Source organism: Eleutherodactylus coqui, chromosome 3, assembly GCF_035609145.1.
Source record: "Eleutherodactylus coqui strain aEleCoq1 chromosome 3, aEleCoq1.hap1, whole genome shotgun sequence".
In the NCBI taxonomy this organism is placed as follows: Eukaryota; Metazoa; Chordata; class Amphibia; order Anura; family Eleutherodactylidae; genus Eleutherodactylus; species Eleutherodactylus coqui.
In genome coordinates this window covers 157,727,460-157,754,729 of record NC_089839.1, presented here as the reverse complement: position 1 = coordinate 157,754,729, position 27,270 = coordinate 157,727,460, and the positions used below count along the sequence as shown (strand labels likewise).

General features: G+C 42.3%; 1 protein-coding gene across 2 annotated transcripts in view; it reads right to left on the bottom strand.

Annotated features, from left to right (window-relative positions):
- LOC136619851 (GRB2-related adaptor protein 2-like) overlaps positions 1–27,270 on the bottom strand; it is a 190,139-nt gene that overhangs the window by 62,418 nt on the left and 100,451 nt on the right. The window contains exon 2 of one of the 2 annotated variants that reach the window (XM_066594585.1): positions 18,249–18,337. In XM_066594585.1, coding sequence (XP_066450682.1) covers positions 18,249–18,326 — 78 coding nt within the window. In that variant the 5' untranslated portion in view covers positions 18,327–18,337. The remainder of the gene's footprint in view (positions 1–18,248; positions 18,338–27,270) is intronic. The other variant, XM_066594586.1, reaches the window with a different exon arrangement.

The following is a 27,270-nucleotide window of genomic DNA, read 5'->3' as shown; positions in this document are numbered from 1 at the left end:
GGGGAGGCGCAGAGATCAGGCAGCATGTACAGCGCAGGCAGGGGAACATTCTCCAAGGCCTTTGCCAGCTTTATGGCTCCCCAGCAAGACTGTGTCACCGCTCCCCAGTCAAGGCTGAGTCGGCGGGAGCACTGTAAAAGGATGGTGAGGGAGTACGTAGCCGATCGCACGACCGTCCTCCGTGACGCCTCTGCCACCTACAACTACTGGGTGTCGAAGCTGGACACGTGGCCTGAACTCGCGCTGTATGCCCTGGAGGTGCTTGCTTGTCCTGCGGCTAGCGTCTTGTCAGAGAGTGTGTTTAGTGTGGCTGGGGGAATCATCACGGATAAGTGTACCCACCTGTCAACCGACAGTGCCGACAGGCTTACACTCATCAAGATGAACAAAGCCTGGATTTCCCCAGACTTCTCTTCTCCACCAGCGGACAGCAGCGATACCTAAGCAATACGTAGGCTGCACCCGCGGATGGAAGCATCGTTCTCTCTCACCATCCAAAACGGGGACATTTCTGCTTCATCAATCTGTGTATAATATTCCTCCTCCTCCTCCTCCTGCTCCTCCTCCTGAAACCTCATGTAATCACGCCGAACGGGCAATTTTTCTTAGGGCCACAAGGCTCACTCATATAATTTTTCAAAACAATTTTTATACGTTTCAATGCTCTTAAAAGCGTTGAAACTTTAACTTGAACCAATTTTTCGTTAAACTGGGCTGCCTCCAGGCCTAGTTACCACTTAAGCCACATTAACCAAAGCGATTAATGGGTTTCACCTGCCCTCTTGGTTGGCCATGGCCAATTTTTTGGATATACATTAGTACTGTTGATACAGCAATTTTTGTGGGCCCTCGCCTACAGTGTAATCAAATGAATTTTTAGCCCACCTGCATTACAGCTGACGTTACATCCGCTGTGTTGGGCAATGCAATGGGATATATTTATGTACCGCCGGTGGCTTCCTGGCACCCACCCAGGCTGTGGGTCCACAGGGAATTATAAATGCATCTGTTTCCACATCTAAAGAACCCCAGTCAGACTGGGGCATGCAGTGTGGGCCGAAGCCCACCTGCATTAAGCACGACATTACTACCTCAGCTGTGTTGGGCAATGCAATGGGATATTTTTATGTACCGCCGGTGGGTTCCAGGGAGCCACCCATGCTGTGGGTCCACAGGGAATTATAAATGCATCTGTTTCCACATCTAAAGAACCCCAGTCAGACTGGGGCATGCAGTGTAGGCCGAAGCCCACCTGCATTAAGCACGACATTACTACCTCAGCTGTGTTGGGCAATGCAATGGGATATTTTTATGTACCGCCGGTGGGTTCCAGGGAGCCACCCATGCTGTCGGTCCACAGGGACTTCACAATAGGGAGTTGTACCTGCCTGTGTCTATGAATTAAAAACCGCGGTCTGACTGGGGCATGCAGACACCTTGACAGAATGAATAGTGTGTGGCACATAGGTTCCCCATTGTTATGCCCACGTGTGCAGCTCCTGATGGCGGTGGCACAGGATTATATTTCTCATTGCTTCTGTACAGCATTGTGGGCTATCGCCCCGCCCCTTTTAAAGAGGGTCGCTGCCTAGCCGTGCCAACCCTCTGCAGTGTGTGCCTGCTTTTCCTCTGGCAGACGCACTTATAAATAGACATGAGGGTGGCGTGGCATGAGGGCAGCTGAAGGCTGGGCAGGGACAGTTTGGTGTGCGCTGTGGACACTGGGTCGGGGGGGGGGGTGGTTGGTCAGCATGTAACCCAGGAGAAGTGGCAGCGGAATGTCATGCAGGCAGTGATTGTGCTTTGTTGGAGGTAGTGTGCTTAGCTAAGGTATGCATTGCTAATGAGGGCTTTTCAGAAGTAAAAGTTGTTGGGGGGGGGGGCCACTCTTGCCGGTATTGTGGCTTAATAGTGGGACCTGTGAACTTGAGATGCAGCCCAACATGTAGCCCCTCGCCTGCCCTATCCGTTGCTGTGTCGTTCCCATCACTTTCTTGAATTGCCCAGATTTTCACACATGAAAACCTTAGCGAGCATTGGCGAAATACAAAAATGCTCGGGTCGCCCATTGACTTCAATGGGGTTCGTTACTCAAAACGAACCCTCGAGCATGGCGAAAATTTCGTCCCGAGTAACGAGCACCCGAGCATTTTGGTGCTCGCTCATCTCTAGTCCACACCATATGGATTGGGACCTTTGACATTGGATTGTGATTACTCTTTTGGTGAACCTTAATACCAGGGAGGCTTCAGGTCTTTCTTCAACTCCCCCACTGTAGTAAGTGCCCTCTATTTATCCAGTCACACATTTCCCTGTGCCTGGAGTGCTGCAATTCATTCTCTCTTTTGGTTAATTCCATATGTATTCCTTCATAGCTTTTAATACAAATCTACAATGTAAAAAATAAAAAACACAAGAAAAACCATGCATTGAAAAGTTTTGCTCCAACTTTTAACTGGTACTGTAATAGTAAAGTCCATATACATAATCTAAAGTATACCCAGTATAAAGATGCATAGAGGTTCATTATAATATGGACTACAGAGCTATGGTGATACTTTAATGTCATCTGTTTTATCCACTTTCATCCCCAAAAGGTAGAAGAAGTAGGGATTTTGACCCCATGCATTAGAGCATATTATGGCTCTGTACAACCTCCAAGTTGTATGGGGCTTTACTTTGACATCATTAGATATCTACAAGGCCGTACTCTGCTTTTGTATGCCCACTGCATCTATCGTGTTCCATCGTATGCTGTATTATGGAGCTATTCTTCACTAGAAGAATATATCCAGAACACGGTGTTGTCATACAGTGATGAAGGAAATATAGATGGGTCTGTGGTACAGAACTGCACATTAGCAGCTTGGGAACAGCCAATCACATCACATGGATAGTGCGCTAGCTCAGTCATTAGCATCTTGCAGTGCTGGGGTTCTAGGTTCAAATCTTACTAAGGACAACTTCTGCATGGAGTTTTATGTTTGCATGGGTTTCCTCTGGGTACTCTAGTTTCCTTCAAAAACATGTTGATAAATGAATAAAAAAATTGTGAACCCCAAATGAGAACAGAAGCCATAATATCAAGTGATGTAAAGTTCTGTGTAATATGTATGCGGTATATAAATAAAGGTGTTTATGATTAACAGACCCTTCAAATATGGTGCCATATTGCTTTGTGAACATTTTACTAGCCATCATATATTTTATTTACTTTGCCTTGACATGCTTCTTGACTTCTAATAACATCAATAGTTATTTTACTTGCCCTTTAACCTATAGTTTCGCGTTCAGAAATTGGGCATCATGGCCTTTAAGGGGGTTACTGTTTCTTTTCATAACAGGTTATGTACCATCAGCTAAAACTAATTATTTTGAGCAAGTACATTATTTCATTTAGTATTTTCTTGTTACATCAGCTAAAAACTGAACGATGGGTCACAAAGTCGATTCACTGACATAGCTTGGTTCCGGGCCAAGAAAGACTACGAACGTCTGGTCTACAGTGGAATATTTTTGGCTCTGAAATACGCATACTGTTCTGTTCCAAAATGCCAATGCAGGGTAACATCCTTTCGCTTCGTTATAATGGGCCACAAGTACACGACGCTGAACAGTAATTCACGATCTGCTCCTAAGCAGCAGCAGCTGAGGTTTTGCATTTCCTACAGTCACCTCCAATTTTCCACTTGTCCAGGGTGAGCAGTCTATGAGGTTTTTTCCGAGCTACTTATTTATACTGCGGAAGCCTAAAGAGTAATGATGGCCTGATTTCTGTGACAATAGCAGTAATTGGCTCCTGTCAGATGGCAAAAAGTCTACCCTTATTTTTATAGTGTGACTTGATCATGCATACAATGATATTTTCTATAGAAAATGCATTTATCTTATAGGATTTTTTTTTAATGCCATAATAAATTTGAGAGCCAGCAATAATTTTACATATAAGCTATTCTCTCGGAGCCGGCGGAAGTGGAATGCACATTAAATTGGGCAAAGGCATAAGTCTGTCTATAAATAACTGGATCACAGCGTAAATATTGAGTGGAGTACTTAATGCAGAAATCTATTCTTTATGATTGTGCTTGATTAGCTTGATATTTTGTAACACAGCAGACTTGTTAAAAGCAGGTAAGGCTGCCCTTTAGGAGCTGGAGAAGCTTGGAAACGGCTTTCACAGTACATTCTGGGTAGTGCAGCAGGTAACAAAGGGTCAGCAGCGCAGAACGAAAATGTCATTGTTGATGGCTATTTCTGGCACGCTGCAAACTGCACTCTCTTTTTGTTGAAATCAACAGAGGAGATAAAGATACTAATAAAAACATGAGACACAAATATAATCTGTAGCGTGAACTAAAAATTATACAGTTCCCCTAGTGAGGCCATCTCCTAAATGCTAGGGCCTTCATAATTTATTAGGTATAAAATTTGTATGCACATTTTTTATTAAAGCAGAGAAGTCTTGTAGGAGTGTTGAAAATACATACTTTATGGATAATTCTGAGGATATGGACTACTGATTTTCAAAGTACCAATTAAAATACAAACAAAATAACAAGAAGATGATATATTCCATTTTACCTCCATAGAATACAATTAAATAAAAATTCCATTCCTACATAATATTGACTGTAGGGCAGATTGGCTCATGCCATAACCCCCTAAGGGCTTATTCACATGAGTGTATATCGGCCACCATTTTCACGGCCCGCCGATATACGCTACCATCTGATGCATTGGATTCTAATGCATCAGATCACACAGGTATATTCCTGGGGTGTAATAGTGCCCGGCCGGCCAATATAGCGTTGGGCGCTTTTACACCGGGCAGCAATGATAGTCCTGGAACTATCTTTCTGCCCGGAATACGTTAGCTGCTGCATAGACTCCTATAGGAGCCAATGACAGCGGCCGGAGAAGGGAGGTGTGAGGGAGTTTAGCAGCATGACTGATAACCCCCCCCATCTCTCCTCCTCTCTCCTCCCCTCCAGCTATTTGCAATGGGAGGAGGAAGGACAAGGGTGGAGCTCAGTTCCGCCCCTCCCATTGCTGGCTGTGGACAAGTGGTGGGGAGGGGGTGGGAGCTGCTTGGTCTCTTAAATGATACATCAATGCAGCACTGGCAGCTAGGGATGTTGCTAGAGATATGTCTTGCCCTTCCTTTACCTCCAAAAAAGAAAAGAGAGTTAGAGAATAGTCATCCCTCCTGCTGCAGCATCAACAGATTGTGTAAGGCTCCCACGTAAGCAACAGCTCCACGTTCTTTAGGAGGTGAGTCAAGCCTGCTGTCATTCCTTAGACGTGGTTCTACCATTACATCCACAGCATGCAGAACAGGTCATACAGTAGATGACGCAGCATCTACCTCCTCTTCTTCCCCCGTCACAGCCACACAACACTCAGTCTACACCAGTCGGCTATGAGCATTTCCCCTCTACTTCACCATGTGCCACATCCCCCATACTATTCAAAGCAGTCCACATGGATCAGTCTGAGGAGCTGTTTGATCATTTAGAGTCATGGATGTCAACTAGGCAGTACAAATAACCAGAGGATGAAGACCAAGATATCGAATGCACTGATGCCCAACCATTTTTTTCCTCCAAAGAGGAAGATGAGGGTGGGCCAGTGCAAGTGGTCAGCCCTCCACAGGCAATGTGTACTCAGGGGGATGTGGAAATGGAGGTGCCAGCTACCGGAGCTCACTGTGGCATAGAGTTCACTGTGCAGGAGAAAGAAGACTAAGAGGAAGAGAAGAAATATGAAGAGGAGATGGAAGAGAATGAAGTATTTGTTCTTCCATGGATAGGCAAGAAGAGTCATCATAGCAGCTCGCAAGGGGATGAAGTAGATGTTGCGGGGCAGCACCCTGCTAAGGGTCTTACAGAAAAACAAAAGGGCAGTACCACCACCCTTGGGTACAACTAGTTGCTGCAGCAGCAACATCAGGCCCACAGCTAGATCTGCTCACAGGACTTGTGTAGCCTGGGAATTCATTGAAATTGCAGGTGATGACAGACCTCTTTAGAGATCTTGTGGAGTGCAGGACAGGAATATTTTGGCATTGTTGCCTGTCCTGCTTCTTTGGTGCATAATAATATCTGCAGCTGCCAACCACTTGGTTACCACATACTTGGGATCTGAGAGCCATATCTCCCTGGCTCCAGTGTCACTGGTTTGGTCTGAATGGCTCATGAAATGGCAAAAGTTATAAATTTGCTTTCACTCTTTGCCTTCAATGGGCAATCTGAGATCCCGAGGAACCGTATTATTGATGCACACCATTCAAGGGAAACATATGCAAGCCTTGCAGCGTTGAGCGACAGCAGCAGGATCTCCACTGGAGAGGAGCCGTGTAGAATTCTGATGATTGTCTAAAATGAAAAACGCTGTAACTATCTTGTTACTAATTGGAAATGTAGTGATTCTTTGGCTACATGCGTACTTTCATTTAGCTTGCAGTTCAGGTTCCCTTCTGTGCTCCATCCTATTTTCTGGCAGGGGTGGACCGCTATTGGACCAGAAATGCTTGTAGTAGAGAAATATCACAGCAGGATGATATTAATTTACCATAAGTGAATGCATTTTGGATTTCTGGTGAAGATGCATTCAAGGGTTAACCTCCCTGCCCAGAGGATGAACAGAGGTGGCTGTCTTTAGGACACATGTAATAGCCAGGAATATGTGTAATGTGCCTATGCCAAATAAGTCAATCCATAAATTGAAGAGAATACATCAAAGCTGTGATTTGCCATTCGAGACAGATATAATAACCCTCTAATAAAGGAAACTGCACATCATGCTGTGTATTAATTTGGAGTGCTATAGCCAATAATTCATTGTACTGACAAGGTTCAGAGTCCATTCAAACAATGACAGACTCCTCTGATGTCATAAATGATATTTGTATTTCATTAGGTAACAGACTTAAACTAGATAATTACTTTTCTATTAGGTAATTAGTTCTATATTAGGTTGCTAATAACATAATAGATGTGATGCATCCCTTTATCATTGTTAGGGTCGTAGAGCAGGAAAACAATGTCTGTGAGCTAGATTACAGAGAAAAGAGGCGGATTTTAACTCTTTCATGTAGTTATTTTGATCCTGTGATACATAATTACAACAGGTGAAAAAGGTATCATGATGAAAGGCTGTTTATGTTGGGATTGTATCACTTTTTAGGGCTCTTTAACACGGGTGTGATGATTTTCGGCCGCCCGTGTCACAGCCACAGCGTGGCCGAAAATTGCGTGAATGGCCGTTAAAACCCCTGTTTTAACGCCCTTTCAGATGGCCCAGGTCTGATGCATGTACGCAAGTCTGAGATACGATCAGTCGGGGGAACACACTTTAGCTCTGCTAAACTGCCTCCCCCTTTCCGCCCACTCACGAATCTCGGCAATGGTAGGGGGCTGGATGGGGCGGGAGCTAGTTTGCTTAGCAACTAGCTTCCGCCCCCCCCCCCCATTGAAAACAGCTGGCAAGAGGCGGAGAGGAGGAGGGAAGAGGGTGGAAGTTTAGCAGACTCGCTGCTAAACTCCTTCCACCTCACTTCTCCGGCAGCTCCCATAGGCTGCCATAGGAGTCTTTGGAGCCACCGTCATATTCCGGCCAGGAAGATAGTTCCTGAACTATCCTTTCTGGCTGAAAAGCACCCTGCCAAAATTCACTCATATGCGCTATCTTGGCCTGCAGGGTTTTTTATGCCGGAGGAATATGCCCATCTGAACTGCTATATTGTAAACCAATGCATCAGAGGGGCAGTGTATATCGTCCAGGCATGAAAGTGTGGCCGATATACACTCGTGTGAATGAAGCCTTAGGCTACATTCACATGGGTGAGCCCAATATTGCACTTGTCAGCATGTGTTTTACCCGCGATAGAAAATCACAAGGGTTTCCTATTCATTTCAATTGGAAATATTGCATTGCTTTCGCGTGCACATCCCACGGCATGCGAGTACCATGTGATGTCTTTAAGGTCCCACTGAAAACAATGGGCATAGCGTTTCGAGGAGCACGAAAGAATAGGACATGCAGCAATTTTTTTTTACCTTGCAGCATCGCTCATGTCTATGGATCCATTCAAAAGCATGGAGTTCATATTCGCACAAGTTTTGTGCGGCTCGCAGCATACAAAACTCAAAGGGAGTTTCGCGTTCATGTGCATGTAGCTTTGCTCAATACAATATATACTCAGATATAGGCTGGACTCACATGGCCATGTGAGCCGGCATGCCATCTGCAAGAGTCGTGTGTGTACTTGCTGCGTGCTGCTAATCCCCATTCACTATCTCGGATGTCCATGCGTGCATAATACATGCCAAGATAAAGCTTTCTGCAATCCTTTCTCGCTGGTGTGAGTGGCTCAATACAAATCAATGGGCTTTTGGCATTGCATGTTCAGTGCAGGAAAATTGCACATACGATGTGCAATAACAATACTCTCATTGGAGAACGGCCATATTCTTTTTTTCTAATTGGTATTTTCTCAAACTTTATTTTATTTACAGCTTTATTGGGGTTGTGGTGTTTATGCACTAGTAGTTGCAAGAACTTCACAGCAAGCAACTAGTCTCGGGAAATGATTTACTGACTTCTATAGGAGGCTGTTGAGAGTGTGCTTTGGGTTATGTGCAGAGATCACTCCACACAGACAGCGAGGAGAGCGGAGGAGCTGAACGGTGGCTATTATCTTCTTTTTTTTTGGTTAAGTTTCTTTTTCATTGTAGTTTCAAAACTATTTCACATATAATAACATGTCATCTTCCAATAAACATTTTACATTAAAATTTCTCTTGTAGCATGTAATTTCAACACATTTGAGAGCATATGATATCAAAGATGATAACTTCATGAATTCTTCCGCATGTCATTGCCAATTATCGTATTATCCTCTCCAAGAGTTCAATGTTAAAACATTCCCAATCAGCTTTATAAGAACTCAAACAAATACAAAAAAACTTTTTAGTTATCAAACTCATGCCCTCGAAATAGAGAAGACATAGTAAGTATAATGTGGGGGAAGTAGTGGGCGATGTCAATGTTTTTTTTAGCCCTACCTCCAATGGCTAGTATGAAATCGGCGGCTTACAAAATATACATAATACAGCCGGTAACTCTCTATTCACATCTGTAATTGAGTTTCCGTTTTTAATGGATTCATCATTCCCATAAATAGATTTAAAAGCAAATGCTAAACTGAAACAAATGGAAACTACAGTTAGATGGATATGTCCAAAAATGAAAACATTTGTATCAGTTTGGTTCGCATTTGAATCAACTTTATGTTTTTTTTTTAGTGCATGTTTTTTTTCACATTTTCATCTGAGCATGCTCAAAAGGAATACAGATCTATTAAATGGAAGAAATAATGAATACTAAAACAGACGGCGACTTTCTATCAGGTTTTCATTTTTTTGGTTGTGAAAAAATAGAACAAAAAATAACACACCAGACAAGCAAATCAGTATAATCAAAGGGAGACTAAATAAAGAAGTTTTGTTTCTAATTTTCTTTCCCTATGATGGAACAAAAGAATGGAAACCCAAAATGCAGATGTGAACACAGCCTTGATATAACGTTGATATAAGTAAGTGATTACAATATCAGAGCAAAAGGATAATTTAATGCAAAAAACTGTACACTCGAATGGAGGTTCTGGTATCCTGTTGAACCACCTCTAGCTTGGATACAAGATGTGATACAGGCAGGTATGGAGGCTCTAGTAACCTGTTGTACCACCTCTAGCTTGGATACAAGATGTGATACAGGCAGGTATGGAGGCTCTAGTACCCTGTTGTACCGCCTCTAGCTTGGATACAAGATGTGATACAAGCGGGCACGGAGGCTCTAGTACCCTGTTGTACCGCCTCTAACTTCGATACAAGATGTGATACAGGCAGATATAGAGGCTCTAGTACCCTGTTGTACTGCCTCTAGCTTGGATACAAGATGTGATATGGGTGGGCATGGAGGCTCTAGTATCCTGTTGTACTGACCTTAGCATGGACACAAGATGTGATATGGGTGGGCATGGAGGCGCTAGTACCCTGTTTTACTGCCTCTAGCTTGGATACATGATGGATACGGGCAAGCATGGAGGTTCTAGTTCCCTGTTGAATCTCCTCTAGCTTGGATACAAGATGTGATATGGATGGGCATGGAGGCATACAGGTTCTGTATGGTATCCTGGGGCATATCAGTCCACATTTGCTGTAACTGATCCTCTAGACCGTGCAAACTTGTAGGCTGTGGAAGTTGGCATCCCAGATGGTCCCATACATTTCTATTCGCAATTAATCTGGCAACTGTGCAAGTCACAGAAGTGTGGCAATATTATGAGGACAGTCCTGTGACCCCCTTGTGTGTGCAGCCAAGCATTACCATGCTGGAAAATGGCTCTTGGAAGCCCTGCCATGAGAGACACCACATGTGGCAGAAGGATGCCCTGCATATGTTGCTGAGCTATCATTGTCCCTACTTGTTCCACTACCAGGGGTGGCCAATTCTCATATGCGAAGGCCCCCCAGACCATTACACAATCAATGGGGGCAGGGTGATGCTCCACAGCAAAGGCAGGATTGAGGTGCTCACCCTTAGGTCTCCAAACACAAACACATTGTCAGTGCCTAAACTAAACCTTGAATTCGTAGGTGAAGGCAACCCAATTTCACTTTGTAGCCATCCAGTTTCATCGTTCACTACACCACTGCAAACAGAGGCAACAGTCGGTGGTTGTCAAATGCAGTAAACATAACGGGTACTGTGAGACCAAATGTCCTTCAGTCAAACTCCTTGAAATACATCACACTATACAAGGGTGTAATAATGGCACCACCTGTCTCTGGATGACGGATAAGAAAACTGTTGGAGCTGCTGGTAGTTGTCAGGCGATCAGATGATCCTCTTTACTGGTGGTCTGTTGAAGGCGTCCTAAGCCCAGTCATCTTGTGCGCCCTCATGTATCCACTAGTGCCAACACCTCCTAACAGTCTAGTCAGAAGGTTCTAGGTAGCAGGAAGTTTGTCAATATAACCATCCAGCTTCTCTCAGACTCTGGTAACTGGGTGAAATCTCTTCTCTGTTGTAGAGGAGTCTAGTGGTCAACAAGCTCTACACAAGCGAAAGAAGAGGTCACTACAAACAAGGAGCTTCAGAGAGCCTTTTATAGGCCATGGGGGAACCACTTTTAGGGCCTCAGGTGGCAAGACCGTTCATCTAATCACACCTCAAGTCTAATCATTTGTATATCTGACTGAGATGTAACTGCATGACGAGTTTTGCAGCAAATAGGCAACTAATTCTAGATGCTTGATTTTTTTACAAACTGTATATAGCTGGACACACACTGGGCCCTGGACACACAGTGATGTGTAAATCTCCATGTGTTTTAATCATGCAATTGCATGTTTTTTAAGGTTTAGGATACTAAATGCTCCATTTGCAGAAAAAAATAATCTGGAGTTTTTTTCATTGCCTCTCAACAAAATTTTAAATAAGCGATATATCTAGTTTGTTTTGTAGAGTTATTTAGACGTTTGTAATAGGTATATTTAGTCTACAGTCAGAAGACAATCTAAGCATCTAAAATATTTTTTCAGGAACACATTTAAAAAAAGCTTTACACCTAAATTAGCTTTTACAAATTGTTATAAAAATGGCAGTGAGAGATAGAAAAAAAGTGTGGTGTGAGGCTGTCTCAAGTGACTCAACTGTTTAGCTGGAAATTGAATTTGTGCAGTGAAAAGGAAAAATATCTTGGTAGTAGATATGTAAAAGTCTCAGCCTTCCAAATCGAACCAGAGCTGCGTCCGGAGAATCACTGGGAAGTTAAGGGCCCAGAGCAAATATCTTTTTTGACTTTCTCTATAACTGCTCCTGTGAATACACGATTTTCAGTGTATGACATGGCATTGCAGCTAGTAGCTACTCTGACAACAAGCTTGCATAGATGTGTGTATGAATGTAAAATTTCACAATAACAGCTATATAAATATGGCTTTAAGAAATCCATTTCCAAGTGGTGTTGTAGTATAATAATAGTGTAGGGACTCACAAGACACGAGGACCCTTGACAAGGGTTGCAAGCTTTCGTATTTTGGCCAAAATATCAACCAATAACTCATATATTTTTGCAGAAGCAGTTTGACTTGAGATGATAGGAGAGCCCAGTGGGTCAGTGCTTTGATAGTGTAGGGCAGTGTTCCTAGTTTATTAGTATGGGTTAACTAATAGGCTGCAAGCCTGCATTGTGCAGTACATGTTACTGGCACCCTATACAGGTGTTATCAGTGCTCAAGTATAATACTAAGCCACCCGCCGTGTATAGTAGTGTGTCAGTGGTTGTTCATCAGTATTTTGTATCTGTACTACCTCCCCCAAATAGCATTTTCCCCACTGTATGTTGCTAGAGTCTGGTATTTGTACCTGCCATTGCAGCTTTGTATCAGTTAGTATAGCCGTTTTTTCAGTGATTTTTTTTAATAAAAACATAATATAATGTGTACAAAAATATGTAAACTTTTTTCCTATAAAAATATAAAATCCAACCTTTAGCAAGTAAATAGCAGAAAGAAACAGTGAAAGCGGAAACTGTTAAAATTAAATACATTTCTTTAACTCCGGCGCCCAGAAGTCTGATCATTGTGATAATCTAGCACTTGTCTTTCTTTATCGTACATGCCCACTAATCAAAATCCTAGCAAGACCTGTAATCCATGATGAGTAGAGATATACAATTATACTATAAGGCTCACTGAATATAATTGCTGAGGCCTTAGTCAGACGGGCGTTTTTTGCCGCGATTTGCGGATCGCATGACGGATGCGCATCCGCAAATCGCGTGACCGGTGCGCGCAAGTCGCCCGCAAATCGCCCGAAAATCTGCTCCTAGCCGCGTTTCATTAGAAACGGGCCGGAGCTGTCCAGCGCATTGCATTCAATGGAGACGGCAATACAGCCGTCTCCATTGAAAGCAATGCGCTGCGGGCGAGCCCGGGATGAATTGTCGGTAAGGGCTTAAATATATAAGCCCTTCCCTGCAATCCATCCTAAAATGTGTTAAAATAAAAAAAAATTGCATTCTCACCTTCTGCCTGCAGCTCCGGGCAGCCGTCCTGCAGTGGGTGTGAAGGGGGTGTGAGTCAGACCTGCCCCCTGATTGGCTCAGCGCTGAGCCAATCAGAGGCATGCCTCACTCACACCCATTCATGAATTCATGAATGGATGTGAGTCAGACCTGCCCCTGATTGGCTCAGCGCTGAGAGGCAGCAGTCACTCACCCATTCATGAATTCATGAATGGGTGTGTGAGTGAAACCGGCCTCTGATTGGTCAGGCTGTGACCAATCAGAGCAGATCATTCAGCAGGCGGGGATTTTAAAGCCCCGCCGGCTGAATAGTGCCGAGAAGCAGTTCAGGAGAACTGACAGCGGCCGCGGCTGGACTCCGGCTGCAGCGGAAAGGTGAGCATACAATTTTTTTTTATTTTAACACATTTTAGCATGAATTGCAGGGAAGGGTTTATATATTTAACCCCTTCCCGACAATTAACCCCGCGCACGCCGGCAGCCCATTGCTTTCAATGGAGCGGCTGTATTGCCGCTCCATTGAATTCAATGGGCAAACATCGTTCTTCTCTGCACAGCTGTTACAGCTGTGGCAGAGAAGAATGATTTGTCTTCTATATGTTCTCAATGGGGTCGGCGCTGCTGCCGCCGGCCCCATTGAGCGCATATACAGAAGCGAACAGGAATCGCAGATCGCAGATAGGTGCGATCTGCGATTTTTTTGTTCTATAATTTTTCGGACGAGCGCATAAAAAGCGCTCATGTGTCCGATACCATTGCGAAGCAATGGTTTTAAAAAATCGCCGGACGCATGCGCATGCGCAAATCGCGGCAAAAAACGCCCGTCTGACTAAGCCCTAAAAGTGAAAGTAAAATTTAATTTGGCACTTTTCATAGGTTTTTCAGGAAATTTCTTTAATTTAAGTTCTTTTTTCTTCCTTTTCTGCATCCAACTATTCAAACCCTATGTAGGAACAGATTCAGTTTCAGTGTTCCCATTTTTGCCTTACTGCATTCTAACAGTTATAACTTTTTTATTTTTAGAACTAAGAAACTGTTTGAGGCCTTGATGTGTAAAGGGCGGCAGACCCCCACTGATCTACCATTGATGAACTCTCCTGAATATAGGATATCAATAGTATCTTGATGGAAACCCCTTTAAGATGTTTTTGACATTTCTTAGGGTATATGCTGTATAAATAATGTAGAATTTCTATATACTTACTATTAAAAAAAAAGCAATTCCAACGTTCTTTGTTTTAATTTTTGTGTCCTTCAACTTTAACCATAATAAAAATGGTAACTTTATTGTATAGCTTGTTATGAGTAAATGGATATACTGTATATGTACTTTCTTTTTGCTTTTTAGACATTTTTATGCACTTTTTATTTAAAAAAGAATTAATTTAGATATTTTTTTAAATTCGTGTCATTATTTAATTTTCAACATTTTTCAACTATCATGGATGGTCATATGTTTATATGATAGTACACTGTTACCTTTACATAGAAAATGCATGGGCATCTGTTAGGCCATATGGTTAAGGCATAAGGTATACTGATGCTGGATAGTCCTGGGAATACTTACTAGATCCAAGGCTGTCAGTATACAACTGGCAGACCATGTGATTGCCCTGGTGATTGCCATGTTAGGTCTGACAGGCATATGACCAAGGGAGATTTTACACATGAATTTTGTTGCTTTAGGGGCCTGTCAAACGGGACTGAATATTCTGCAACAGTGTTACGGAATACGCCATCTCTGAATTTTGCACCCAAATCCACACTGTTAACTGCAGATTTTGATGCAGAATTGCCAGGAGGATTCTGCTATTTTCAAATCCGCACCAAAATCTGCTGTTACGGCACTCTGCCCCCCGAGCGCCAAGTGGGATGCCCTGATCTTCCCGCACCCCACTGTCCCTGCCTACTTGCCTCGGCCCTGGCTAACCCCAGGCGGACAACTGGACGGCGGTCCCTGCACTGGCTAGGGACCTGGCGGCTGACAAGCAGGAAACTACCTAATGGGGGGAACAGAGTGCCGACAGAGGAGGCAGGTGTAACAGACCAAACAAAACTGACAAGGCTGGAGATGGGACTCACAGGCAAACTGGCAGGGTGCTGGATAGCAACTAGTGCTGACTGGGCCAGACTAGATTAGAGGCAAACAGAACCAACACAAACAGACAGAGTAATAGGGGACCAGAGGGAGCTGACCGACAACTAGGGACTGGCTGAGGAGAACCGCAGACAGACTGGCTAGGTGCATGCAGAACCAATAACTGGCAATGAGCTCAGTTCACTGCCAGTCTTTTAACCACAAGGTTCCGCCCAGGGGCGGAGAGTGGGAGGAGGCAACTCCACCCACTGCTGTATAAGAAGCACAGAGGAGTGCGGGCGGCACCCTACGGGCGGGCACGCCCACGCCGCCGCCCACTGGCCAACCCAAGCTGCTGGGATGACCTCGACACAGGGCTCCAGGCTGCTGGAGCCGACGCCGGAGCGACGCGCGCCGACCGCGGGACCCCATGCCGCACTGTATGGTAACATCTGCATGTTAGTAGTGCAGATATTGGAGCTGAATATTCTGCAGTAGGGCATATTCCCCAACACTGCTGCAGAATATCCCATCCTTCATGAAAGGACCCTTTGGGATTTAACAGCCAACTTTCCAATTCCCAAACATTAGCACAGGTGGGCAGCTCTCAATCACAATTGACCTCTCACTGATGATTTCATGGTGATTTCACATTGCTTCTGTGTCGAAGCACAAATCATAATGTACTTCTGTTTCAGAATGTGGAATTTACCACCTGCTTTTGATATACATGTGTGTCACAATCATGAAGGGCTTAAAAATACATTTCCATGTGATGCTGAGTAAGGACACATATACTTTTATAGTATGGTAGAGTTGGAAGGGACCTCCAGGGTCATTGGGTCCAACCCCCTGTTCAGTGCAGGGTCACTAAATAATCCCAGAGAGATGTTTGTCCAGCCTCTGAACACCTCTATTGAAGGAGAACTCACCACCTCCCATGGTAACCTGTTCCACTCATTGATCACCCTCACTGTCCAATATCTAATTTGTGTCTCCTTCCTTTCAGTTTCATCCCATTGCTTCTGGTCTTTCTTTGTGCAGATGAGAATAGGGCTGATCCCCCTGCACTGTGACAGCCCTTCAGATATTTGTAGACCGCTATTAAGTCTCCTCTCAGCCTTCTTTTTTGTAAGCTAAAAATTCCCAGGTCCTTTAACCGTTCTTCATAGGACATAATTTGCAGACTGTTCATGTCCAATGAGGAACTTTGTTTTACTTAAAATGATCCTTCATTCCCAGGAGCAAAACTGGTCCTGGGATTGGAGGGGGGTGTAATCTTTCCTCTATAATTTTAGAATAGCCCGTGTAGTTATTTGTTTTTACCAACCATTTAGGATTAATTTTGTCGACCCGTATATAGTTATGGGTCCATTTACAATTACTTTTAGCATAAGAGTATTCAAACCTGCTTATAAAATGATGTAATTTGGTATTATAGGCTGTCATTGGACACTATGGGTAAGTGACACCTATGTAGTATATATAATAGGTATTAAAGGGAATCTGTCATAATCTTTTTGCTGCCATCTATGAGGGCAATATAAGACAGTTACAAACACACCAATCACAGCAATATATCTGATGCATGTATTAGTGCCATACTTTGGGAGAACTTTTCATTTTATTAGTTAGCAGATACACATAGAGAATTAGTTTTCAAAATTTATGAGCTTCACTTAGCCACATTCGTCATGCCCTCCTCCCATCACTCTACTGAGTGACAGCTGTCTATTAATGTGCATTGGGAGTCATCTGTAAATCAGTAGATGGACAGATAGTAGTAGATAAAAGGAAAGAATGAAGCAACCCCGGTATTATAAAGTATCATAAAGGCCTTCAATGGGAATTAAGACAGTTTTACATGTGAAGTTTTATGTGCAGCCAACCCAGATAGGGTCAATCCTGAAAATTTAAATCTTTAAATAAATAAAATGGACCGTGATGGGGGACAAGGATCACACAGAATTTAGCCAACTTATATGTAAGCGAATTTGAAAAAAAATACATCATGTCAAACCACTGGTGTTCCAGAAACATTAAATTACGCGGACGGTACATAGATGATTTGATTTTTATATGGGCTGTTCCAGGGGACGAGTGTAATGAAAATTTTACCTGTACAGTGTGTTCTAAGTGTTACTTATGAAGAGACATTCATTGCCTCAAAATGCATTTATTTGCTGGCCATATAAATAAACAGAAAGGTATAGAGCATACTTGCAATTTATTTGCTATCAGATTGGGCCATAATCCCATTTTTTTCACCCTTGAAGACTGGCCATAATAAATTTGAAACTATGCACAGCAAAGTAGTTCTCAGAAAAGCCTTGTACATCTGCAGTGGTTACAGTGCAACCTGCCTATAACATCCTGCAAGCCTTGCAGTGTCTCCACCATGAGATGCCTAGGCTTAGTCATTGTACAGCTGCTGTGTTACTCATAGACCAAACGGAAGCCACACACTTGTGTGAAAGCCACAGCCTCCCCAGACTCCAGCTCTGCTGACATGGTGGCTGACTCTGTACTGTATACTCCACTCATGCACAGCACCATCCCTGTGGAATATAGGTAACATATTCACTCAGTTACAATAGACACCCGATTTGGATACACGTAATAATACAATAAGATTTCCAGCTTTTCCTCAGCCTAGTAGGTAAAGTATTGCTTTTATTTACACTGAATGGTAATGCATTGAAAGGCAGAATATTGCAGGTCACTGTGTTAGAACATTTGAATACCAATTTGGTTTAGGCATATTATTGATAACAGTACTTCAACTCAGAAATGAAGTGAAGAAAAGAAAAAATTGTCACTTTAGCAATACCTCTTCTCTATATTTGAGGCTAATAGTTTGAATGGAAGAAGGGTGGGACCAATGTGATGAGCTGGTGGACTGGTAGTAGACAGAGACCTACCAAATAGTTGCGGAAAACAGTGCAAGAGGCAAGTAAATATACTTATATTATACTTTAGTGATTTATGGTTTGTCCAGTGATTATATGCTTTTACATGACTTAAAACAAAATCAATGAAACTTATAATAACCATAAATGCAAATCAAGTCTAATTTACCTTCAGTAGATCTCCTTTTTTGAAACTCAGCTCATCCTCCCCAGATGCATTGAATTCGTACAGGGCACGGGCCTCCATTCTTCTGACTGCTAAGAAGTAAAACAAGAAAATACAGTTTATGTGATGTAATTAATAGCATAAACTTGCTGCCTTGTAAGGGATATTACTATAGTGAACTCAAAGCCAAACTGATGTCATAGGAGGCTTGACAGAGTTTTCTTTTTATAGAACTGGCCTTACCCAATCCATACACATTTCCATTCAGCCAATGTCTAAATTTACCCACAAAGAGTCTCATTTTCTAAAATTACTTTGAAAATTTAACCCCTTGAGTGGCACACCCGGAAATTTTCCCGGAGGAGCTCCACTGCTCATAGCGTTATAGCCCGGAAGATTTCCGGGCTATGTATCACTATGGGAGCTGCAGAGCACAATGACACAAGCTGTGATATTGTGCTCTGCCTGCACTGTCCCACAGAGAACAAAGCAGGACATTGAGAAGCAGGAAGATATTGCTGATCTGCCAGCAATCTCCTGCTTCTAATGTCCTGCTTTGTTTACAGGTTGCTATAGAGACCATCGGCTTGTCAGAAGCAAGCCGATGGTCTCTGTTGCAGGGAGAGCTGGTGCTTGGCTGTCAGAGGACAGCTAGGTACCAGCTCTTACAGCAGAGATCAGTGAAAACCTCTGATCTCTGCTGTGTTAACCCTTTACATGCTGCAGTCTATGTGACTGCAGCATGTAAAGGGCTGTCACCATGGGACGCCCTCAGAATGTGACCAGGGAGTCCTGATGGGTCTCTGTGGAAGTCCCCTAAAGGGACAAAAATAAAAAAAGTAAAAAAAAAAAGTAAAAAATTATTTAAAAAAATAAAATAAATAAAATTAAAAACAATTGTTTCCCTTTACTTTGTGAAAAATTAAAAATAAAATTACACATGTGGTATCCCTGCGTCGTAATGACCCAGAGAAGGAAGTTAGTACATTATTTAACCCCTTAATGACACGGTCCCTTTTTTTCTTCTTTCCCCATTCCTTTTTTACCTCCCCCCCGTTTAAAAAATCATAACTCCTTTATTTTTCCATCAATGTCGCTGTCTGAGGGCTTGTTTTTTGCAAGACGGGTTGTGTTTTTCAATGGTGCTATTTAAAGTACCATATAATGTACTGAAAAACTTTTACAAAAATCTAAGTGGAGTAAAATGAAAGAAAAATGACATTCCACCATCCTTCAGTGCGTTTTGTTTCTACGGCACACAAACTGCAACAAAAGCGACATGATAACTTTATTCTATGGGTCGGTACGATTACTACGATACCAAATGTGTATACTTTTTTTTTACTATAGCACTTGTATTTTTTTTCAAAGACATTTAATTTTTTTAAAATTATTTTCTGCTGCATCTTCTGCGTGCAATAACTTTTTTATTTTTCTGTCGATGTAGTTAAGTGAGGGCTCATTTTTTGCGGGACGTCCTGTAGTTAACGTTGTTGTCATTTTGGAATACATACAACTTTTTGTTCGCTTTTTATTGCATTTTTTCTGGGAGACAGGGTGACTGAAAAAGTGCATTTCTGGCGTTCTTTATTTTTTTTTCGGATTACGTTCACCGTGGGGGATAAATAATGCACTATTCTGATAGATCAGACATTTACGGACGCAGCGATACCAAATATGTATTTTTCTTATTATGATTTAGATTTTTTTATTGTAGATATGGCAAAAGGAGGGTTATTTAAACTTGTATTCCTTTTTTTTCCCTAATCTCCCTACAAATTTTTTCACAAAAGTTATGCAATACACTATATATACCCAAAAATGATTGGCACATTTAAAAAACCTGCCCTGATGGGCACGACAGGGGGGTAAGAAACCCGCCACTCAAGGGGTTAAAGCAGCCGTCTGGTTTCGAGACAAAATTTTGTCCTGGACTTGAGGGGGCGGTTATATTACCTGCTTATAGTTGTCTGTGCTGATATCCCTCTGATCCACCAATTTGTACCATTTTCAGCTGTCCAAAATGGCCAATTAAATCTTCAGACTACCTAATTCCCATAGTGCATTAGCAGTATTAGACTACCAATGCACTATACCTGCTCTCTGATAGGCCAAAACTGCTCACATGATCGGTGCTGTCCAATCAGAAAGCAGTGCACAATATGCATTAGCTGGATAAAAAAAATTATTGCAGTCATCATGAACGGCTGAGAACAGAATCCCGAACCAACAGATCAGAGGGACATTGGCAGAGAAGAGTGACAGCAAGTATTATATCCTCCCCCTCTTTTTCTGGGATAGAGATTTGTCCCGAAGCCAGAGGGTTTCTTTAAAGTTTAAGAGTGTGCTCTTAAACTTTATGAGGATCTTTAGATATAGCAGTATTATCTAAATGAAAAAATGCTGCAAAATTATTAAGATACATACAGGGGGGTGTACAAGAATATGGAAACACTGTATGAAATGTATGGGTTTTTAACCATTAGCACTGAGCTGCCCTTTTTGACCCCTGCTTGGCTTAGAGCTTTTTCACCAAATTTGTGTTTACTTCACCTCTTGCCCTGCTCTGGGTGGTTTTGTGAGCCAGCTGGTAACAGCAGCTGAGTGACTCAAACCCCTGACCAATGGAACCTTATTGTTTGGGCAGATGTTCACATCTGCCCAGCAGCATCTGTCATATTACTTCCACTTAAAATCGGTCTCTACATGTCTGACTGAAATATTTTTTAATCCCATGTAATTTAAGGCATGCATTTAGTATTGTGTTTCCATATTTTGTCCACCCCGTATGTCTTTTTATACATTTTGTGCATCTTTTACTGTCTGTGTGTCATAAATTCAAATTTATGCCAGCTATGAGATGACATAGAATTGTGCTAAAATCTACACCAGTTTATGGCGTAGTAAATTTGTTCGGCTGTGAGAAGTACTTTCCTGGCGGTAACCTCAACAACGTTTATTGCCATTTTGGAAAAGTGACAAGAGAAACTCGAAGAACAAGAAAAGAAATCATAAATTATTATGCAACTGTGGCATTTGCAATAATTTGTAACTTTAAGCGCATATTCCTTGGTAAATGCCCTTTAGTATGTTTATGGGTAACACTATTGCCTGCGGCACCCACAGTAGAATGAAAGAAAAAAAACATGCACACGACTTGCTGAATCAGCATCACACGCCTGCTTTCAGTTTTATCTGGTGTGAATATATGAAATTATGATGTCCCATTGTTTGAGTGCCACACCAAAATCTTAAGCAGTAGAGGTCTTTTAAGTTTGATTAGTGCACTATTTCTTTAGTTTTATTTTTTTCACGTCTTTGATTTTACATGAAAAAGAAATAGATTTTTGATCGTTAAAATTACTAACAACCATTTGATCTTAAGTGTAGATGAAAGCAGCTTTGTATTATGTAACTTTGTCTACTTGCAAATGCTTTGTAAGTATCTCCACTGGATATTGTCTTTAAAGTTGATCTCCCATTTCCAGATCTGAACTGTGCTGCATTTTTAATGGACTTGCTGTATGAGAACATGAAAAGAAGTGCCTTACATATTAAGTACATCTGGTCTCCCTCACATATTGAGTCTTCTCTTTCATTTAGTAAAGAATGGTATGGCGTAGCCAGGCAGTCTTATGTAAATTATGTCACAAACATTTGCTGATCAGCTCCATTAAACTCTCTGCACTAGACCTTGCTCACTGTTAGTACTTACCCTTAACACAGCTAGGTCACTTCTTCCCCAATTGTCATGTCTAATTTATAAAACTGGTCAGAGATACTTTTTGGAACAGAGTGTGACCATCATAACCTCTGCAACATCAATAGTTATACCCCTGGCAGGCTATATCTTTATCAGCTATTCTACAGACCAGAATCTTGCTCTATCTTTCCTATATGCTAGTTCACCATTTCACTGCTCTACTATAAATCAGTCCAGGCTTTCACTAGCTTTTCTAAAGGCCAGGCCATTCCTTTCTTATAGTGTGTATCTGCCTGGCTGCTCTTTTAATGGCTCTCCTAATGGCCAGTCTACTAGTTTACAATCTCTCCTACAGGACCGTCCAGTCCTTCCCTATCTCTTCTATAAGCTAGTCTACTCTTTTCCCATCACTCCTACAAGCCAATCCACACTTTCCCCATATCTCCTATAGCCTAGTTTATTCCTTCTCCATCAACTCCATTACCATTTCTGCTGTAGGCCAGTTCAGTACTTTCCCAACTCTCTGATAGCCCAAACCACTCTTTCCGTATCACTCCTATAGGCCAATCCATTCCATTTCTCCCATAGGCCAGTCTACCTTTTTCCCATTTCTCCTATAGGCTGGTTCGCTCATTTCTCATCACTCCTACAGGCCAATCCTCTACTATAATTCAGTCCATTTGTTCTCCAGCTTTTATAAAGGTCAGTTCCTTTTCCATAGATGCATGCCATCTATGGAAAAGCAACTGGTCAATTATTCTTGCATCAAGTATGTGCAGAGTCAGAGAGGGGTGTTTAGCGATCACCAGGGGAACTGATACTGGGGTTCCTCCCTACAACTACTTGAAAATATTTCCGCTTCATTTTTAGGTCTCATGCACATGAATGCGTGCACACTAATATTGTACATGTATATTTTTAAAGTTTTGTTACTACTAATAAAAACTTTTTGTAGTAAAAAGACAAGTTTATTCTTTCTGTTACATGTGTGATTTCCTTTGGTTACCTTTAAAGGGATTTTCAAGGCAAATGCTATTGTTGAACTGTCCTCAGGATAGATAATCAATCATTGATCGCGGGGAATCCACCACGCAAGATCACTGGCAAGCAGCTAATTATTCCGCCCCATGTTAGCGCAGCAGGGCAGGACACTGTCATCAGGGTCATCAGCAGGAATTTTCAGAGGCCGCTTCACTAGCATTGAAATCAATCTCCCACGTTGGCAGCACTAAAGATCCTGCTGCCTAAACTGCTCTGTGATCCCGCCACCGTGCTGTCTGCACTTAACATAGGATGCAGGCGGCACCTACTGAACACAGAAGTGCAGCTGCAAAGGCACAATGTGATAGGTGAGGGGGTGTGGCCCACTGTGAAGGAGGAGGGGGCTCGCTCAGAAAAGATTATGAGAGAGGAAAGAAGTCTAGGGTAAGGCAGACTAAATATTATGTGTATTAGCACAGGTGAGTCAGAACAGGAGTCACAGCCCACCGAGGCATTCACCAGCTCCCCAGTGGGCCAGTCCGAGGCTGAAGATGTGGAACCCCAAATCTATGAGAACAAAACTGAAAAAAAGACTCAAATGCAGATGAATTATAAAGTAAGATAATTAAGATCTAAAAGTCTTCACAAAACAAGATACAGATTTGTGTCAACTACTTTCTAGATTTTCCTCTCATCATGGACAGATGCATTGTAGTAAAAGCTTAATTAGAAAGATCTCTTTATATTGACTTATACACCCATGTGAATGAGCCCTAAAGGTTCACCTTTAAATCACAGTTTAATGCTCTAAAATCTGTTTAATATAGATGGATAATGTTTAATACATTGTCATGTGCTTGGTAATGAATATTCAGTAGAAAAATTCAATCCCTGTGAAGACTGTGAGACCATATTATTGGGATTATGGAAGCACATTACAGGCATGACTTTTAAAGTAGATATTATGTTTCCACCATATAGCTAAATTAAAAGGGGAACTTTATCTACACAAAGTGTGTCAGTGAGTGTTCATGTTGAGCTGGTGACTGTCAATAAGTATAGACAAAAATACAATGGTACACATGATATACTGCTTGCATTTAGACACATCGGAAGCCAAATCAAGTTATTTTTTTCAAATTTTCCTCCTCTCTGTCTCTCTGTATGTATATATATATATATATATATATATATATATATATATATATATATATATATATATATATAATGGCAAGGTAGTACACAGAATGGCTTGCGGAGGGCTGTAATCAGGTCTTCTGTGTACTAAAAATGAGAGAGGAGGAAAATAAAAGCATTGGTTCCTTTCACACTCAGGGGGAAGAAGTTGCTAAAGCAGCTACAGGAACTGTAAGCCTGAGATCTGGTATGGACCAGATGGACATTGTCTGGTATGGACACTGCCCGATTGTAAACCTAGATTGTGAGTCTGAGAGAGGAGTACTCCCTGTAGGCGCCATTGTAGGGAATAGCGACAAGCATACTGCAGGTTGCAAACTCAGAAATTGTATTGTGTTCCAGGTGTTATGTAAAGTGCAGCAAAGTGAGCTACACTGTTTTCCTGACTTCTGAAATGTGAAAACACTGTAGCTTCCCATGGTAAGTATTTTTTGTAACTCCCATTAAATTCTACAGAAGCTGTGGAAACAGCATAAAATAGCCAGTTCAGCTGGTTCTGCAATCAAGCTTACTATGGGGTCAAAGGGTGAAGAGAAGTTTTTGAGATAAATACCAGTCCCAGCTGTTGGACCCACATCTATTAGATATATCTGGCATATCTTGAGGATATGCTATAAATGTCATAGGCCTCCCTCACACAGGCGTTTGCAGAAACGCAGCGTTTTTCAACGCTGCGTTTACTGCAGATTCTGCCCCGTTTCAGCAGCGCTGACATGTCTTATGCTAGCGTTTTGGCTGCATTTTCAGTACAGCTGAAAAAACAGCCAAGGCTGCTGATAAAAAAAACAGCTCAATACTCACCTAGCAGGTGAAGCCGCTGTCCCTAGCGCCGCTGTCGGGAGCTTGTGAAGCTGGCAGAATGCTATGATTGGCTGAGTGACAGTTGACTGAGCCAATCAGAGGCAGCGCTGGATGTGCCCAATCACAGCCATTCAATGAATGAATGGCTGTGATTGGACGCATCCAGCTCTGGCTCTGATTGGCTCAGCCGTCTGTCACTCAGCCGACTCAACCAATCAGAGCAATCTCTTGCTGGAAGCGGGGATTTAGAATCTCTGTTACCAACAAAAGTTCTTCTGAAGGCTGACTGATGCCGAGAGCACCGCTGGGGAGAACGAATTCACCTGCAAGGTGAGTATTGATTTTTTTTTGCCAGTGTAGCTAGGCCATTTAGCACTGCCATAAGCATGTTACCAAGTTGTGCCACGTTTTTGGCAGTGTTGAAACCACTGCCCATTCATTTCAATGGGCAACGCAGGGCTGAAAATGGCCAAAATTAGAACATGCAATGCTGTCAAAGTGCAGCGTTGAAGACGCTGCATTTTCAGCCTTGTGTGAGCAGCCCCATTGAAATAAATGGGGTTAACCTATCCTCCTATTGCAATATGTAGGTCCTGACTTTTGGCAACTCGCTGTTCTGCCACCGTATCTGTGTCATGGGAGAGTTTCCGAAAGCTCTTTATTCTGCATTCAATTTGTTCTGAAAATGTTTTAAGAACGTTGTCCCCTTTCATTAGTGGATGAGTATCTTTGCCTGAGCCTGGGGGCCAGCAGCAATCTAGCCGAACGCCTGGTGCCTGATTAAACAACCATTACTGGCGTCTATTTTCTTCCTTATTCTTCCCCCCGCCTTCTTGCATGACTTCTCCAGAAATATATTTGTGCTCATGAGGACAGCCGGATCCTTTCCCCTGGTTTTGATTAAGAGGCTGAGAAAAGAATGGTTAATGAGCCCGCCCTAACGAGCACTGATCAGTTTGCTCTGGAAACCTGATGTGTGCACGCTTCACTGAGCCCTCAATGTCTGAGGGAGCTGAAAATGAAAGATTAAAAGAGGCGGGTTTATATAGCGACGAACAAAGCCTTTGCTCCTCCATGTGAAACTGTGCTTACCATACAATAAGGTCCATTTATCAGACCAATTGTTATACAGAAATGATGATGCGGTCATGTTATCAGGATATGCAATATTTCATCTGTCTACTAGAATTTTGGTAACGGAAGAGAAATATGGACAAGAATGGACAAAGGTTTACAGGATGTATTTTAAGAATCAATAACATTTTACTGGAAATTTAGGATTTATTCCCCTCGTTTAGGCAGAGTCTAGTTTGTCCAGGTAAAGGTCGTTAGTAGAGATGAGCGAATGTACTCGGTAAGGCCGATTTCGCAATCGAGCACAGCGATTTTCGAGTACTTCACTACTCGGGTGAAAAGTACTCGGGGGCGCTGTGGGTGAGCGGGGGGTTGCAGAGGGGAGTGGGGGGAGAGGGAGAGAGAGAGAGCTCCCACCTGTTCCGCGCTGCTACCCCCCGCTCCACCACGCCTCCCCCCGCCCCCCGGCGACCCCCGAATCTTTTCACCCGAGTACTGAAGTACTCAAAAATCGCGGTGCTCGATTGCGAAATCGGCCTTACCGAGTACGTTCGCTCATCTCTAGTTGTTAGTCAATAACCCCTTAAGGACATGGCCATTATTTTTTCCATTTTCGGTTTTTCCTCCCCCATTTTAAAACCTGTTTTATTCATCCATCAACATAGATGTCTGAGGGCTTGTTGTTGTTTTTTGTGGGACAAGTTGTATTTTTCAATACTACTATTTAATGTACCATATAATGTACTGAAAAACTTTTTAAAAAGTAGAGTGAAATGGAAAAAAAAACAAAATTCCACCATTTTTTGGTGGGTCTTGCTTCTACGATGTACACACTGCAACAAAAATGACATGATAAGCATGGGTCAGTACGATTACAACGATACCAAAGTTATATCGTTTTTTTTGGTGTACTACTTTTATTTTTTTTCTAGGACATTTAATTTATTTAAATTATTTCCTTTCGCCATCTTCTGACCGCCATAACTTTTTTATTTTTCCATTGACATAGTTGTGCGAGGGATCGTTTTTTGCAGGATGTCCTGTAGTTTTTATTGGTCCCATTTTAGAGTACATACAACTTTTTGATCGCTTTTTATTACATTTTTTTTTGTAGACAGGATGACAAAAAAAGCGCAATTCTGGCAATGTTCATTTTCTTTTCTGACATTCACCGTGCGGGGTAAATAATGTGTTACTTTGATAGCTTTTACAGACGCAGCAATACGAAATATGTCTTGGGGTTTGATTTCGATTCTTTTATTATAAATA